Source organism: Barbus barbus, assembly GCF_936440315.1.
Source record: "Barbus barbus genome assembly, chromosome: 28".
NCBI classification, from domain to species: domain Eukaryota; kingdom Metazoa; phylum Chordata; class Actinopteri; order Cypriniformes; family Cyprinidae; genus Barbus; species Barbus barbus.
Genome location: NC_136756.1, coordinates 27,315,729 through 27,333,323, shown reverse-complemented (window position 1 = coordinate 27,333,323; position 17,595 = coordinate 27,315,729). Strand labels below are relative to the sequence as shown.

The 17,595-nt window shown below is 37.6% G+C and overlaps 1 protein-coding gene across 1 annotated transcript in view; it reads left to right on the top strand.

Moving 5' to 3' along the window:
- Nucleotides 1-17,343, top strand: part of LOC306848358 (alpha-1A adrenergic receptor-like) — a 47,334-nt gene extending 29,991 nt beyond the window's left edge. The window contains exon 4 of the mRNA XM_079382860.1: nucleotides 14,937-17,343. Coding sequence (XP_079238986.1) covers nucleotides 14,937-15,472 — 536 coding nt within the window. The 3' untranslated portion in view covers nucleotides 15,473-17,343. The remainder of the gene's footprint in view (nucleotides 1-14,936) is intronic.
- The last annotated feature ends 252 nt before the right edge of the window (nucleotides 17,344-17,595 follow it).

Sequence of the window (17,595 nt, the reverse complement as noted above, 5' to 3'; positions counted from 1 at the left end):
TCAAGTACTGAGGAGCTAAGCCATTCAGGGCTTTATAAGTAATTAACAAGATTTTAAAATCTATACGATGTTTGATAGGAAGCCAGTGCAGTGTTGACAGAACCGGGCTAATATGGTCATACTTCCTGGTTCTAGTAAGGACTCTAGTTGCTGCATTTTGGACCAACTATAGTTTTTTGATCAAGTGTGCAGAACAACCACCCAGTAAAGTATTACAATAGTCTAACCTTGAGGTCATAAATGCATGACTTAGCATTTCTGCATTTGACGTTGAGAGCATAGGTCGCAATTTAGATATGTTTTTGAGATGGAAAAACACAGTTTTACTGATGCTAGAAACATGGCTTTCAAATGAAAGATTGCTATCAAACAGCACACCTAGGTTTCTAACTGATGAAGAAGAATTGACAGAGCAGCCGTCAAGTGTTAGATAGTGTTCTAGGTTATTATATGTGTTTTTTTTTAGGTCTGATAATTAACACCTGTTTTTTCAGAATTTAGCAGTAAGAAATTACTCATCATCCAGTTTTTTATATCGACTGTGCATTCCATTAGTTTCTCAATTTGGTGTGTTTCACCAGGCCGTGAAGAAATATAGAGCTGAGTATCATCAGCATAACAGCGAAAGCTAACACCATGTCTCCTGAAAATATCTCCCAAGGGTAACATGTAAAGCGTGAAAAGTAACGGCCCTAGTACTGAGCCTTGAGGTACTCCATTCACTGCTACGAACTGATGGTGGTCAGATAAGTACGATTTGAACCATGCTAAGGCACTTCCACTAATGCCAACAAAGTGTTCTAGTCTATTTAAAAGAATGTTGTGGTTGATAGTGTCGAACGCAGCGCTAAGATCCAGTAGAACTAATAAAGATATACAACCACGATCAGATGATAGAAGCAGGTCATTTGTAATTCTAATGAGAGCAGTCTCAGTACTATGATACAGTCTAAATTCTGACTGGAATTCCTCACAGATACCATTTTTCTCAAAGAAGGAATATAATTGTGAGGATACTACCTTTTCTAGTATCTTTGACAGTAAAGGGAGATTTGAGATCGGTCTGTAATTAACTAGATCCTTGGGGTCAAGTTGTGGTTTTTTAATGAGAGGCTTAATAAATGATGCCAAATAATTTTTTAAATCACCACATTTGTTGCCAGTTGCTTGAAAAACAAGTTACTAGGGTAGTGCAACAAAATGGCTAAATCGGCAACAATGCAGACATTCCAGCATGTCCAGCTAAAAGTCTCAAACCATTTTTCCGTGGCCTACAGCAGCAGAAGCAAGCACGAGGCTGCCTCCGCTTGCAACACAGGCCCACACATCTGTCTTTCTCAGAAATTTTTCTTTTTTTTCTTTTTCAGTGGCCTCCAGCTCCCGATCAGATACTAGCGTGAGGCTACCTCCGCTAGCAGAGCAGGCTTCTCAAATTATTCAGGACTCCCTTCCTGTGGCTTACAGCTACGGCAGGCGAAGCAACCGCGAGGCTGCCTCCGCTTGCAACAGACCCACACATCTTTCTTTTACTCCCTTTTCTCTTTTGCTTCCATCAGTTTCCCACCTCAAGCCCCAGAGGCCGATATTACGCGTGAGGCTGCCTCTGATGGAAATTTGGGCCCCTGATCCTCTCCCTCTCAGCTTTCTACTTCATTTAAAGTCACAATATCTTTTCCGTCCGACTACCAGCAACGCTTATCCGTCTGAGGCTGCGAGTATTGAACTCCCGTCAAACATGGCAAGAGCCTTCCGAATATGATTTTCTTTCAACAACCGGTGATGCCTACCCGCTCGTGTCGTGAGTATTGAACCACCGTCGAACGCTACAACAGCCTCTCGGTCAAGCAACCTTGGCCCTTTAGTCGGTCTACCGGTGAGGCTTAACCATCCGACGCAGTGAGTATTGATCTCCCGTCGGATGCCGCAAGCACCTCCCGGCCAGACAACCCCAACCTTTTCCATCCCACGGTTGGCGAGGCTTACCCGTCCGACGCCGTGAGTATTGATCTCCAGTCGGACGTTGGCGAGAGCCTCCCGACCACACAACTTTACCCTTCCGTCTTACGTTCGGCGAGGCTTCCCCATCCAACGCCACGAGTATTGATCTCCCATCGAATGCTGGCGAGAGCCTCCCGGTCGAGCAACCTTGCTTCTCCGGCCGACTACCAGCTAAGCTTATCTATCTGATGCCGCGAGTATTGAACTCCTGTCGAAAGCGTCAAGAACGTTCCGAAGATGGTTTTCTTTCAACTACTGGTGAGGCTTAACCATCCGATGCAGTGAGTATTGATCTCCCATCGGATGCCGCGAAAGCCTCCCGACCACATAACTTTGCCCTTCCGCCCTTCGCTCGGCGATGCATTCCCGACCGACGCCACAAGTCTTGATCTCCTGTCGAATGCGACAAGAGCCTTCAGAATACGTTTCTCTTTCAACTACCGGTGATGCTTACCTGCTTGCGCCGCGATTATCGGACCACCGTCGAATGCTACAGCAGCCATCCGGTCAAGCAATCTTGGCTTTCAGTCTGCTACCGGCGAGGCTTAACCATTAAATCTAGAGTATGATTTCAACAATGAGTAGGTCCTGAAACGTGTTGTCTAACCCCAATAGAGTTGAGAATGTCTATGAATGCTGATCCTAATGCATCTTTTTTATTATCAACATGGATATTAAAATCGCCAACAATTAAGACTTTATCTGCAGCCAGTACTAACTCCGATAGAAAATCAGCAAATTCTTTAATAAAGTCTGTATGATGCCCTGGTGACTTGTATACAGTAGCCAGTACAAACATCATAGGGGATTTATCAATAACACGTGTTTCTCTAGATAATGTTATATGCAGCACCATAACTTCAAACGAGTTGTACTTAAAGCCTGCCCTCTGAGAAATACTGAGAATATTGAATCTTGGGGGGTAGACTAATTTAAAGCAATGTATTCATCTGGTTTTAGCCATGTTTCTGTCAAACAGAGCAAATCTAGTTTATGATCATTGATCAGATCGTTTACAAAAAGTGCTTTTGTAGAAAGGGACCTGATATTCAGTAAGCCAAGTTTTATCAATTGTTTCTCTGTATTGTAAACATTTTTTTATTTGTTGAACATTAATTAAATTGTTACTCTTAATTTTGTTTGGACGGGGAACAGACACAGTCTCTATAGTGTGATATCTAGGTGAAGGAGTCTCTATGTGCTGAGAATTAACTGACTTCTGTGACGTGAGGCGGCTAGCAGGCGGTGTCCGACGGTCTGTCTGCTTCCTGACCTAGGCCCCAGTTAGTCAAGTACGTACTCTAAGACTATGTGCCATATTTCTAGAGAGAAGAGCGGCACCACCCCAGGAGGGATGAACACCATCTCTTTTCAACAGGTCAGGTCTGCCCCAAAAACTCGTCCAATTGTCTATAAAGTCTATGTTATTATGCGGGCACCACTTAGACATCCAGCCATTGAGTGATAGCAGTCTGCTATGGATCTCGTCACCCTGGTAATCAGGGAGTGGGCCAGAGCATATTACAGTGTCTGATATCGTACGTGCAAGTTCACACACCTCTTTAACATTATTTTTAGTGATTTCCAACTGGCGAAGTCGAACATTATTAGCACCAACGATAACAATCTACTGGATAACAATCTTACTGAATTTACATTTAGCATTAGCCAGCACTTTTAAATTTGCCAAGATGTCAGGCGCTCTGGCTCCCGGTAAACATTGGACTATGGTGGCTGGTGTCTCTATTTTCACCTGTTTGATGTTTTGATCAGAATGGAAGAGCGGTGTTTTGACCCGCAACAGTCACCGAGTTGCCCTGCTGCATGGGCTCTAATGCTGGAACCGAACAATGTACAGGACTCCCTGAGCTATTCGCATCCAAGGCCGTATCTACAGCCCTCACATTCTTACTATCCTCAACTAAAGTTTGGATGCATGAAATCTTCTCTGTCAGCCTAACTATTTCCCTGCATTTATCACATGTGAATCCCTCGTCGCCGACAGAGATAGATAAATTTTACATGTGGCAAGCAGTGCAAACAACAATAGCAGGAGAAGAAGCCATTACTCACCGTGATTGATGAATGATACCAACTTAACTTACCACTTACCACTGTTGTTTGATGAACTCGTGAAAAACGGAGCGAGAGAGAAATGAAAACGGAGCGAGAAAAAAGAAAACAATAATAGGCGCGAATAGAAACGCGAGTGGAACCGCGAGTAACAAGCCTACCAGCTAACGAATGCTAACGCGCTGCACCATCCATCCATCCATCCATCTTCTTCCGCTTATCCGGGACCGGGTCGCGTGGGCAGCAGTCTAAGCAGAGATGCCCAGACTTCCCTCTCCCTAGACACTTCCTCCAGCTCTTCCGGGGGGACACCGAGGCGTTCCCAGGCCAGCCGGGAGACATAGTCTCTCCAGCGTGTCCTAGGTCTTCCCCGGGGTCTCCTCCCAGTGGGACGCGCCCGGAACACCTTCCCGGGAAGGCATCCAGGAGGCATCCGGAACAGATGCCCGAGCCACCTCAGCTGACCCCTCTCGATGTGAAGGAGCAGCGGCTCTACTCTAAGCTCCTCCCGAGTGACCGAGCTTCTCACCCTATCTCTAAGGGATCGCCCAGCCACCCTGCGGAGAAAGCTCATTTCAGCTGCCTGTATCCGGGATCTTGTCCTTTCGGTCATGACCCAAAGCTCATGACCATAGGTGAGAGTAGGAACGTAGATTGACCGGTAAATCGAGAGCTTCGCTTTGTGGCTCAGCTCTTTCTTCACCACGACAGACCGGTACATCGACCGCATTACTGCAGAAGCTGCACCGATCCGTCTGTCAATCTCCCGTTCCATCCTTCCCTCACTCGTGAACAAAACCCCAAGATACTTAAACTCCTCTACTTGAGGCAGGAACTCTCCACCAACCTGAAGTGGGCAAACCACCCTTTTCCGACTGAGTGTGCTGCACTCGCGGTTTTAAAAGCAAACGATTAAATTAGTTAGATTAGTTTGATAGATAATACCAGAAATATGGTGGGAATTTAGTTATATATTATCACTTTAAACAACAGAGAGTGAAAGTAAGGTAAAGATTCAATAAAAAAGCAGAATTACAATCGCAAACCTCTCAGCAGCACAACAGACAGGAACAGACAGGAAAAATGCCTTGTTAGGTAGAACAAGGCATTTTATATGAAATTTTTCTCAGTATTTTTGAATATTTGTCACCATATGTTGCAAATGACCCCTAGATGAGCCATTCACTTGTTTGGCAAAAGCATTGAGTGTTTTTCTTTCCCTGTTTATCATGTGTTTGACTAACTGGAAAAAGTGATTTAATGTGATTTACAGCAAGCTACAAAAGCAAAAATGATGTCATGTCTGACTGTATTGATGATTTTGCAAGTGTAAACTTGGCAAAGTTAAGGAGCTGTTGACCTTTCCCCATTCAGATCAATAGGAATTGTACTGAGTACTACATTTCCACCAAGTGAACCAGCTTACCTCAAAAAGGACTTTGTCAGAGGTCAATGTGGTATAAATGACTAGAAGACTGAAAATCATTTAAAGAGTTCTAGTTAACTTTGAGATGAGATGCTCTTTGCATTGTGTGAAATATCTGGTCTGTATGTGCGATTTTCATGTTGTCCCTTGACAGAAATAGGTAGACATGCACAGGGACAATTTTTTGGTTTCCTGTCTGAAAGTCAAATGCGCAGAGATTTTTCCAAATGCTAGAAGATGGGAAAATAATAACTTCAAGTGGGTAAAATGCTGCCACGTGGAGAATCGAGAAGATTGGTAAAATATCTGGGTCCATGGAGGCCTCGGATGTTAGTGTTTTAGCAATTTTAGCATGTAAACAGGTCGAAAGAATCAACTCGCTTTTGGCTCAGCAAATCGTGTAGTGCAGGAGAAGCGTTTGTTGTGCCAACGGTTTAAAGGATGTTTGTTTAAACCTGCGTTTAGAGTGTTCTCTCAGACAACAGGGTCACGGGTGTTTATGCAATATGTTTGGCTTCAGAAATGAGTTTCACTGAGAGTCAGAAAGATCTGCAATTCCCTTAATGCACAGCAGAGCTTCTCGAGTTCCCCAGATATGAATTTTAGCTGTTATTATATTTCCCACCCCTGCAATAGGGCTCTAGCGAGACCTCTCGGTTCAAGGTCAGTCAGAGTTAAACCACATAATAGAGTCTATTCAGTCTCAAAAAAGAGAAGGAATCCAGTAAACGGTATTATTGGAAAGCCTATGCAAACAAATAGCACAGTCTTATGAATCTGTGGTAAACGTGGGAGGCTGTTTACTCAAAAGGACATGAAAATGATTATGAATCTGCATGGAGATTTATAAGAAACACGATTTGCTCGATATTGAATCGCTTGCTAATTAACTGGCATTAAATTGCATATAATAGAGTGTTTAATAAAGCTCAGGGGATTCAATGACCTTATCAGCATGACTCAGTTTGAGACGAAACACAGCATACACTCGCTCTGCAAACCACATTTAGTAACAGTGAAATCTAAAACACCGCCTTCAATAGGAAAGTTGTTCGTTTAATGTTACGGCGGTCGATGCAAATCTATTTTTGCACGTATGACATCTTGCTATAAAGCTGAGAGACTCATAATGAAGTCGCCCTTTAGTTTGTAATAATTAATAACAACAGGTTAATTTTTCCCAGTAAAGTAATTACATGCTTTTTTCATCACTGGATGACTAGAGCCGAAAGACTTCATATATAGATGCTGTGTGGTATAATATCGAGGGGATTTTGCTGACAAATGTGGGTATTAGGATGAAGTATTTGCCCTTCGGACAGGCATTCTTCCATTTTAAATCCTCCCTCGATGCTTCAATACAGTAGCAGCAGTGAAGGGAGAATCAATTTAATGCTTGGTTGACTCTTAGGAGCATCCACTGCATTATAGTATCATAATAAGTATCATAATACTACATAAACACAATGACCTAATGAAAGAAACACAGAACAAACCCATATGTAGCCAACGAAGCCAAAGAAAACAGTTCTTTAGAGGCTATCCTCACAAAAAAATCACCATGGTAAACGGATTATCATATAATTATTGTACTAGGGACTGTTTTGAAGGTTTATAAGCAACCAACAGCAATGACATGACAATTAAACACATCTTTAAGCAACCAAAAGCAAGCAAACCCTAGAAACCGCATAGCAAAATGGCATTTTTTTGTAAGGTCGAATGCTCTTATTTTATGCAGTAAATGTTAAATTCTTAAATTATGTTCTTCACAATGTATATGTACCATTTAATTATTAAAAAAAAAAATTATTTCTCTATATTATTTTATGTATTTAATCACGTCCGCTATTTTTAAACTTTTTAATCTTAATCTTTATACAGTGTTAGTTTAATAACATTTTTAAATGCAATCATTAGCAAAATAAAATACATTTAAATTAAAACAAATCAAATTCAAAATAAGTATTATTTTTATATACTTTACATTATTATGTTAATTATGTTTAGATGCCTAAATTCACTTGTAGCATTTAAAGCATTTTTAAAATTAATTAAATTTAAATTATTGTGACACAATTGTGTAATTTTTTATGCATCACTCAAAACAATTTGGTATTGAAAAAACTTACAGAAATTGCTGAAGAAATGCCATTGAAGAAATGGCAAGTAACATAGAATTAAACATGAAATGTTGAGGGAAAAATAGCATTTTCTTGTGAAATGTCTTGTCATGTATAAAAACGATTAAATATATAATTAAATAAATATTCTGAAGCACTCAAAAAATGGGTGTAGAAACAATTTTCACCCAGAAATTTCTACATTTTTACAATAAATTACAAAGAAATGGCAAGTATAAAATTAAACATGACATTTTGAAGTAGAAATCGTATTTTCATGTAAAACGTCTTGTAAAAATCTGATTTTACAGTGTAAAAAAAAAAACAGTTAAATTTAAAGAAAGAAATATTCTGAAGCATTCAAAAACAAATTTGTGTAGAAACAATTTTCATCCAGAAATTTCTAAATTCTAAAATAAATTACAAAGAAATGGCATGAAAAAAACGTGAAGCATTTTGTACTGAAAAAAAAACAAGACTTGTCATAGCGCTTGCATATTATTGCTCTTTTGTTGATTTTATTGCTTCTATTGCCCTCATTTGTAAGTTGCTTCAGATAAATGACTAAATGTAAATGTATTTTTTGAAGGAGATGTAAATATTGATTTACATTAGGAACATTAATGTTGTCACCTGTAGCCGAGTCTGTTATTGTGTGAACACATTCTCTTATATTTCATGAGATGTGAGCTCTGCGTGCCGTCTATTTCCAGGTAAACCTGCGTCAGACAGACATGAATTGCATGACTGAACCATTGCATGTATTTGAGGGAGAACAGTCGTACCGTGACGTATGCATGAGCCCACGGTGAATCTTTAGCATTGAAGTCATGTCTGAAATTCTCACGTGGCATAAACTCTCTCTTTTCTCTGATCATTTACTCAGACAAGAAACCACGGGAAATGATGCAGGAGGTACCAAACTGCTCAGGCTGAAAGAAATGAAATTGAAAACGAGCTCAGTCATCCTGTATTTTTGGAAGCGTTTGCAGACTGGATGCGTAAATAGAGTAAAATGCAGTAGGGATCCGCGAGGCTTTAATAAATAATGGGCATCAGTATCTGCTGTGGTTAATATTACATTAGAGCTAATATTAAAGAGCAGCAGGCCTGACATTAAGAAAAGCTCAGACAAATGTTTTTCGTTTTTGAGAGCAGTCGAGTCATTCTCAAACATTTGTGTCTCCAAGACATACACTGATATAATGAACAGGCTGCTAAAATAAGATCGATTTAACTTCAGTAATGCCAAAGTTGTGCAGTTTTAAAATAACACAATTATTTTTAAGTACTTGTTATAGGAATATTAGCCCTTTTTTCCTTTTATTAAAATGCTTATTTTATTTTAAACGTTATTTTATGCTTTGACAATCAGGGTTATCATTAACTAAAACTAAAACCATAAAAAAGCATTTTCAAGACTTGAAATAAAATGAACATTAACTGAAATTAAATATTTGTGTTGAAAATGTCTAATTTTAGTTCACTGCTGGTTATATTGTGTATGTGACAAATAAAAATCTTGAATCTATTATAATGAAAACAGAAAATCTAATTCAAAATATTAACAAAAATATAGTATATGATAACATGATAAAAACACTTTCTCTGACATTTCCACAGATATTTTTTATTATATATTTTATATTTCATATTTACCATATTTGAGGGTGTGAGATCATAAACTCAAATCTTTGTAACTGGTGTTTTAATAGGCCTTATCGAGACTTTCTTGGCTCAAAATACAAAAAACAAAAAAAAAACTGCTTGACTATTGTGGTGTGGTGCAATGATATTTATTCATTAAGGCGGTTATTATTCATTTTGCACTAACCTTCAACTCTATAACATTTTGAATATGAATAATACCATCAAAACGGACTTGTTATCTACTTATATTTTAAAAGTATGCGTATTCCAAACCTATGTTAAGTGTGATAAAGGCCTATTTAGTATCACTGAGATACTATTATAGCTTTTGTTTTTGAATTAGATCTTCTATTTATAGTGTAATATTGCTTTCATGTTAACTTTAAAGTTTATTTGATTTATTTATTGGTTTAGTTTTAGTTATTTTAGAACATTCATTTTGCATGCATTTTTATATGCTTTTTATATTTTCTTTTATTTAGCATTTATTTGATTTCAAGAAACAAAAATATTGTCAAAAATATCCAGACTTCCAGGAGTGGAAATCATAGTTAGTAGCTTTATAGTTAGTACATTTACATTTTACATTTATGCATTTAGCAGACGCTTTTATCCAAAGCGACTTACATTGCATTCAAGCTACAGTTTTTACATTTTATCAGCTCTTGCTTTCCCTGGGAATCAAACCCATGACCTTGGCGTTGCTAGCGCCATGCTCTACTATTTGAGCTACAGGAAGGCTGATAATAATAACTATTGGTACATTGCAGGGCTGTACTCACATATTTAGGATTGGAGGTAATAGTTTAAAAACTCAAAATCTGAATTTTAGGTCCATCTTTTGTGGTTCCCAATGTCTATGGTGGTCCTTTGGGCCTGATGACTTGCGTCCAGCTTTTCAAATGAAAATTATTGGGAAAAAAGCTGAAATTTCCAGATATAAATGTCACAGTTTCCTGAGAAAATCCCGGTCACTTCTTGTACTGACCGTAGCATATAGGACTGTGTCAGAGGTCTTTGTGTGTTTGCAGACATTTATGACGACACCAGATATGCTCAGCGGTCCTTATTAATGATGACTAACAGAAGATTCGGCAGTCAAGGACACTGTTATACATATGCAATGTGATGCTTCAGCAGGACCTGCTGGTTTGATTTAGAGTCAGGTGTATGGCTGTTTATTTTCGTCCTCTAAGCCTCGTAAACGGGCTTTAAACCACACCTCAGTGCACTGAGGACATAACCTTTAATGGAATCTGACCTGATAAACACTCACTTTCATTGCTTAGTCTTTTTACGAGAGCCATTTGCCACAGTCGCACAAAACGTCTCAGGGTTTGACTGCAGCAAACACACTTTCCCAGCAGAAGAAAGTTCAGTCATTATCATTATGGGACGAAATTGCTTTTGTTTTGTCATTTTGACTTCTTTCAATTTAATGCATCATTACATTGGATCCACTATTTATATTTCTGCACACATCACTCGGGACAGAGTGGATCATTTAATGTTTCCATTTTTATATTGTTCTCTCTCTTTATACATTAGAACATGTTGTGGCTGAGGATGTCGTTACCATCAGAAGCTGGATGAATGAACATGACCAAAATATTGTGTTTTTCAATTGATAAACTTCATTTAGGATCGTTTTTTTCCCCATCATGTAAACTTGTGTTTAATTGTCATGAAGATAATGTAAAATAAAGCATTTCCAGGGTATATTTCACTCCAAAATCAAAGTAAAGAAATTGATACAAATAAATATATAAATAAATTGTACATGGAGATAAGTATTTTAAATTTAAATGTAATTATTATTATTATTTTTGTGGCATTAGTCATGATGGATTACCATGATTACAATTTGTGTACAAAATGTGTTTAATTGTCATGTAAATAATGTCAAAATAAAGTATTTGCAAGTTATATTTCAAAAATCAAAATAAGTATTTTTTTTAAAACAAATGTTTATATTTGTTTTAAAATAAATTTCAAAATAAATTTGACAGAAAATGCATTTTTAAATAAATATTTTGTGTTACAGTTAATTAATATGTCTAATTACTATGAAAACAATTTGTGGTTAAAATCTGTTTAATTGTCCTGAAAATATTGTCAAAATAAAGCATTTCTAGGAGGTATTTCACACCAAAATCAAAATGAATAATAATAATAAATATTTAATTAATTAATAAAAAATAAATTGTACATACAAATAAATACAAAGAATAATATTTTGTATTATAGTCACAATGTGTTATGATGACAAAATGTGTTTAATTGGGATTTTTTTAAACTAATGAATGAATGAATGAAATATAACTTACATACAGATGCATGTAAAATATATCTGTATTGTATTACAGTCATGATGCATTACTAAGGTGACAATTTGTGGTAAATGTGAAATGAAAATAATGTCACAAAGCCAAAACTGTTAATGGTCCTAAATCTTTTAATTTCAGGGTGAAATATGACTTGATGGACAGTAACTGTAGAAGACTAAACCTTAGTCTAGCCTGAAGCTACTAATGATTAAAGTGTGGCGTTTAGAGACTGTTCCCACAGCCCTGTCTGTCAATCTCTGGCTCTCCTTCATCTTTGTGTATAAAAGCCCCTCTAGACTCGCTCTTAAAGTGTGTTACGTGGCGACTCCAGCTTTCAGCTCTGAAGAAAGATGCTGCGTCTCAAGGCCAGGTGGTTTTACTAGACACTTTAATTCTTTTAATGGTACGACCAGAGTGAAAAATCCACTGGGTGTGTGAGCGGTTAAATATATCGATGCGGCTTTGTTTTCTTTGCCTCTGTCCTTTATAACGCCCTACAATTCCCTTCCTCTGAAAGGCCCTTCTCTGATCACATTGAGTCGGATTTATGACGGCAATTTGAATAAAACTATTAACCTTGATTAACGGAGGAACGGTCCAGCGTGAGATCAGATCAGATGCTATAAAAAGACTTGGCCGGCATTGTGATGCATGACGTAGTTATCCGTCCTGTCACACGGAGGCAGCGGCGACGACGAGAACGATGCTTTCAGAAGCATTCACACGTTTTTCTCTTTCCCAGACGTAACCTTTCTCATTTTCTGCTCCTTATCTGTTCATTTCAGGTCCCATTAATCATCCCCACTGCATGACAGAGATGAGTCTTCAATCTTTTTCACAGAGAGAATGAAACCGCTGAAACACGTCTATTTAACTGTCTTTTAAATCCCAAAAGCCTAGACTTGACTTGTTGATTGATATCCAGATCCAGATGATTTTTACTGCACATGCACGGTTACATGCATTACATGAATATTTTTATACACATTTGAATAAAAACACCTGAAATGTTGCAGTAAACTCATCTGCTTTTTTGTGAGTTTATTCTTTGTGTGCATGTTATCTAATGTCAAGACTGAAGGAAAAAAATTTCAATAGTCTCATGTAAACAGATTTTTGCTATTGTCGGTTTATTGATTTGATTTTGATACCGATACTATTTTCACACAAATTTCACCATCTGACATGAATATTAATATTTAGTTATACTAACTGATTATAGAAATAAAATAGGTTGCAAATGTGATCTTACTGATTTTTAAATGTATTGTTTATTTAAATTATTTTTTATGTGAGTGTAGTATAAGAGAAAATTACAGAGCCCCTAAAGGGACATGGTGCTGGAAAAAAAATTGGGGTGGGAGGGAAAAAATATTTTTTACTTTTTTTTTGCATTCTCTCACAAAACATTTGTATTCTTTTAAGAAACTTTGTGTTCCCTCGCAAAGATATTTGCGTTCCTTCACAAAACTGGTTGAGTTGAGCCAACTTAAAAGTTTAAGGCACCCAGCTTCAGCAGATGTTTTAGTTTTCTAAACTTATTATTTAGGAAATTTTTCAACTTTTTGTTGTATAAACTTAAAGCAAGAAGTTGAGAAAACTCAAAAATCTGCTGAAGCTGGTTGCCCAACTTTTTTTTTTTTTTTTTCAGTGCACTTCCTGTTTACATTACAGCTTGCAGGAACAGTAAACAGGAAGTGTTTGTCCAAACTCAACTGGTTTGGCGAGAGAACGTAAAATATTTGAAAAATTTAAATATTTGAAAAATATTTTTCCTTTCCACCCCAATTTTTTCCACTACCATGTGCCTTTAGGGGCTCTGTTATGGAAGCAGAATAATGCCAATAGTTTTTGAAACATAAAGCATGCAATATTCCACAAATCGAAAAAAAGATGCATTGCAATTAACAGTGCTTGCCTTTTAATGCCTTGTATTTCCAGGGCTTACATTTTTAGGTCCTGAAATTTAACATAGTTGTTTATTTAAGCTGTGAATATTCCAATTCAAAATATTTCACACATTTTCATAATTGAAAATTCATATTCAACTTCCAGAATTCACTTTCAAAATATTCAGTCTGTTTAAAAATACGATGTATAATATTCGACAGGCAAATTTCGGTCATTTTATTTCACTTTCCAAATTCGCTGCCACAAATTCAGTGATTAAAATTCGGCAGAAAATTCAGCGGTGCACATCCGGGAACCTCAGGAATAGCAGTAGAGCACCGATGCATGATCTCCAGCTGATGTCAGCCGCTCACCAGCAGGTGGTGTAAGCGGCTGTTGATAAAGGCCATATGTGGATCAAGTCATTCATTTACAAAAAATGATTTGCAGAAATGGAGCAAGCGCTAAGTATAAGTTTTGATTATTGGGGCCAGTATAAACATATGGAAATGCTGATTGTTTGATTCAGCATCTTCGCTGTTTCCCGTAGCCTACATGTAAGGAGCTTCCTCTACCACAAAGGAGATTATAATGCTCTTTTACCCAACGCTGAAGTACAGAACTAACATTGCATCTGAGGAAGACATATATTGCTTTTGGTTGTTTGGAACAAACAAGGAAATTTGAATGTTAACCGCTAAATTCAAAAACATACACTGCTATTAAAATCTGTTTTATACCTTTAACATACTAACAACTACCATAATAATGCAGGTGGTAAAAGAGAAAGCCACATGTAGAATCAAAGCTCATCACACGTAGCTTCACCACAAGCAGAAGTATATACTAATATATAGAAGGTGCACAGAGTCATTCATGCAAACACAAAACACCATCATGGTAACACACATGATACTTAAATGATGCAATAAACTTTCATTAAACAACAGAATATGTAACAAAAAGCCCAAATGTGCATAACTGATAACAAAAACGATTAAAAAACATGATTATTTAAATAAAATACTTTCAAATGTGGAGTGTCATGCAGGGAATTCTGGGAATATCAGTTTACAGTTTTTGACTGTAAATTACACATTGATTTGTTATTTTTACTTCTAAAAACTGTACAATTAACAGCATTTTACTGTAAAATTACATGGAATGTCTGGTTAGATCTTTTACAATTTTTCCCTGTACAGGAACTTACTGTTAACCTATTAGCTGTTTTTTTCAGTAGCGTTTTTACAAAATTTTACAGTTAAAATTACACTTATTTATATGCATATATATATATGAATATTTGAATAATCATGAATTATTATTTTTTGATGTTTGATCCATAAAAATATTAAACAATTTCATGATTCTGGTCTAGTAAATTTCCTTAAACTGATTCCCTTGATGAATTTTAAAACCCTTAAATAATGTGTCTTTTTCTATATCTAGGTTCCATCTTCCCGACATACAGACCCTCGGACACCGTCTTCAAGATCACGTTTTGGCTTGGCTACTTCAACAGCTGCATCAACCCCATCATCTACCCCTGCTCCAGTCATGAGTTTAAGAAAGCCTTCCTGAGTGTGTTGGGCGCCCGCTGCCTCCGCAAGAGATCCACCCCGTCCCACGCGCTCTACCAGAGCCACAGTCCCCGGCACGGTCAGTCTCAGATCCTGGGCCTGACGAGCCGCGACAACCCACCCCGCCTGAGCCCGTCCTCCTCCATCGCTCTGTCCCGCAGCCCGTCGTCCCGGGATGGCCGGGAGTGGCAGGCCCCTTCCCGGACATCGTCAGCGGGGACGACCGGGGTCAGCGTCGGAGTGAGCGTGGGAGCTAAAGTGGCGGGAATGTGCGGTAAGAACCTGCTGAGGACGTGCTGCTGCGTGAGAATGGATTCGCCGCAGCCCGAGCCGCCCGCACACAACTCGCTTCCCATCATCAAAATCCATCAGCTCTCGCTGTGTGAGGACGGGGACGCGGTGTGAATGAGCACACTGGGGAAATCACTGCACTCACGCTGGCTGTGATGCCTCTTTGCCACTTGACAGAGCCTCAGACTGGAGAACACAGACTGATGAAGAAAAGAGAGCTTTGAAACGATCAGCGATGGGAACATCAAAAGCTGCTGCGACACTTCTGATGCTTAATAAAGGCTTTGGATGAAAACTCTGTCTTTATTTACTCACTCTCGTGTCTTTCCAAACCTGTGGAATGACAGTGAACTGAAATGCAAATAAGATTTTGCAGCTTCAACAGAGGGAAGTGCATTAACTTTAACCCTGTAAAGCCTAAGATAGGAAATAATAGTAGGAAAAATCTCTTTTTTTAATGGAGCAGTGTGAACCTTTATACAAAGTATAAATGTATAAAGTAGGTTTGCATTTGTGTTTTTTGTTGAGTATCATATTTGATGCATCAGGCATTTATGACTCATACTATAAAGTATGATATAGGAGAATATGGAGCTCATACTAAAGGAGGAAAAACACCTCAGTTTTATTCAGAGGCCCAAACAGAGCAACAATTTGACACTTGATGCAGACCCTGATATTTACATGGCCAAAAAGATGAAAAGTCTGTAATGCAAATCAGTTAGATATAACACTATAACAGACAACTTTCATAAAATGATATCAGTAGTGACTCGATATCTCCCTCTTAACCTGATGACCATATCTGAAACTCACATTTCAACATGATTTTTCTAAAAAATAATGTATAGACAATCAAGTAAACTTACTTCTGTCCAGTAAATGTTCCCCTCAAAATATTATTAACAATATAAAAGCTTTATAAAATATAAAAGCTACAATTTACTTGATAAAAATCAGTAAAGATTTAAAAACAAAAAGACGTGTGAAGCACAAGCTGAAGGTGGACGTTTCTATTATTACACTAAAAGGCATTTTCCTTTTTAAAAAAAATCTAAACTTCAATCAGACTATAGAAGAGTGGATTGTGTTCAACAGGTTTTCAGCAGTTTTGATCATTTTAGAGGCCTTAGAAATTCATGTATCATATAAACTACTGTAGGCTTTATTGGGATAAACCTCACACAAATATATCATGTTCTTCAGAAGATGTTGAATAGATAACGCACAATTGTTATGGACTATATTATGCTGCTTTTATTGTATCTGTTTGAGCTTGACAAACACAGTTGCTATGACCTCTCGTTGTTTTATGTTTTTAGGTTTGGCATGACATGAGTGTGAACAAATAAGGACAGAAATGTCATTTTTGAGTGAACTATTATTTTAAAAGGGTCCAGGAGGTTTGCTTGGAAATTATGGTGGACATCATTCTGCATGGGTCTGTGATGATAAATACCAGCAATTTTAACATGCAGCAGTTTTAACATGTCCAATGAGTGTTTCTATATATATATAAAAAGAAAAGAATATTATATTTTTGACTGTTGTTCTCCAGTTCAAATCTTATTTGTTCAATGCTCGGAAATTGCACTACAGTTAATGTTTGAGTATGATTCAAAAATTCATTTCACCTGATGATTAATCGATCGTAAGTGTTTCTCTCTGATATTCCTGCATGGTCTTATTTTCTGTGTAAAAAAATTATTCCACATGAACGTCAGATACAGCTTTCCATGTGTTTCACCGTGGGACCAACCATCACCCTTCCCATAATTTGTGTTCTTTGGGAAATGCACAAATTTACATATGTTATTGATACTTGACCATAACAATGAATATGTGATGATGACCTCAAAATTACCAACTTATGTTGCTTAAATGCCTTATAACAAGTGGCACTTCTGTTATTGTGATTGTTTCTCAAATGAAAGGAAATCATGTGATTCCAATATGGAAATATCCAATAAAACATACTGCATCATAAGTGTTTTGCGAATCGTTCTGATTAAATTTCTGAAACGACCCACCATGAGAATGTTACCGTGGACATTCCAGCACTGGACACATTCCCCTAGTGACTGATGGGCTATTCACAGTTTAATGGAAATGTGTCATGCTGCATCGATCAAGAATGGGAAATGCAATGAGAAATGGAATAAGAAGTGTGTTTACTTTCAATGTTTTGGGGCTTCTACATGTGTGCCAGTTAAAGTAGACAGGAAATGAGATGATGG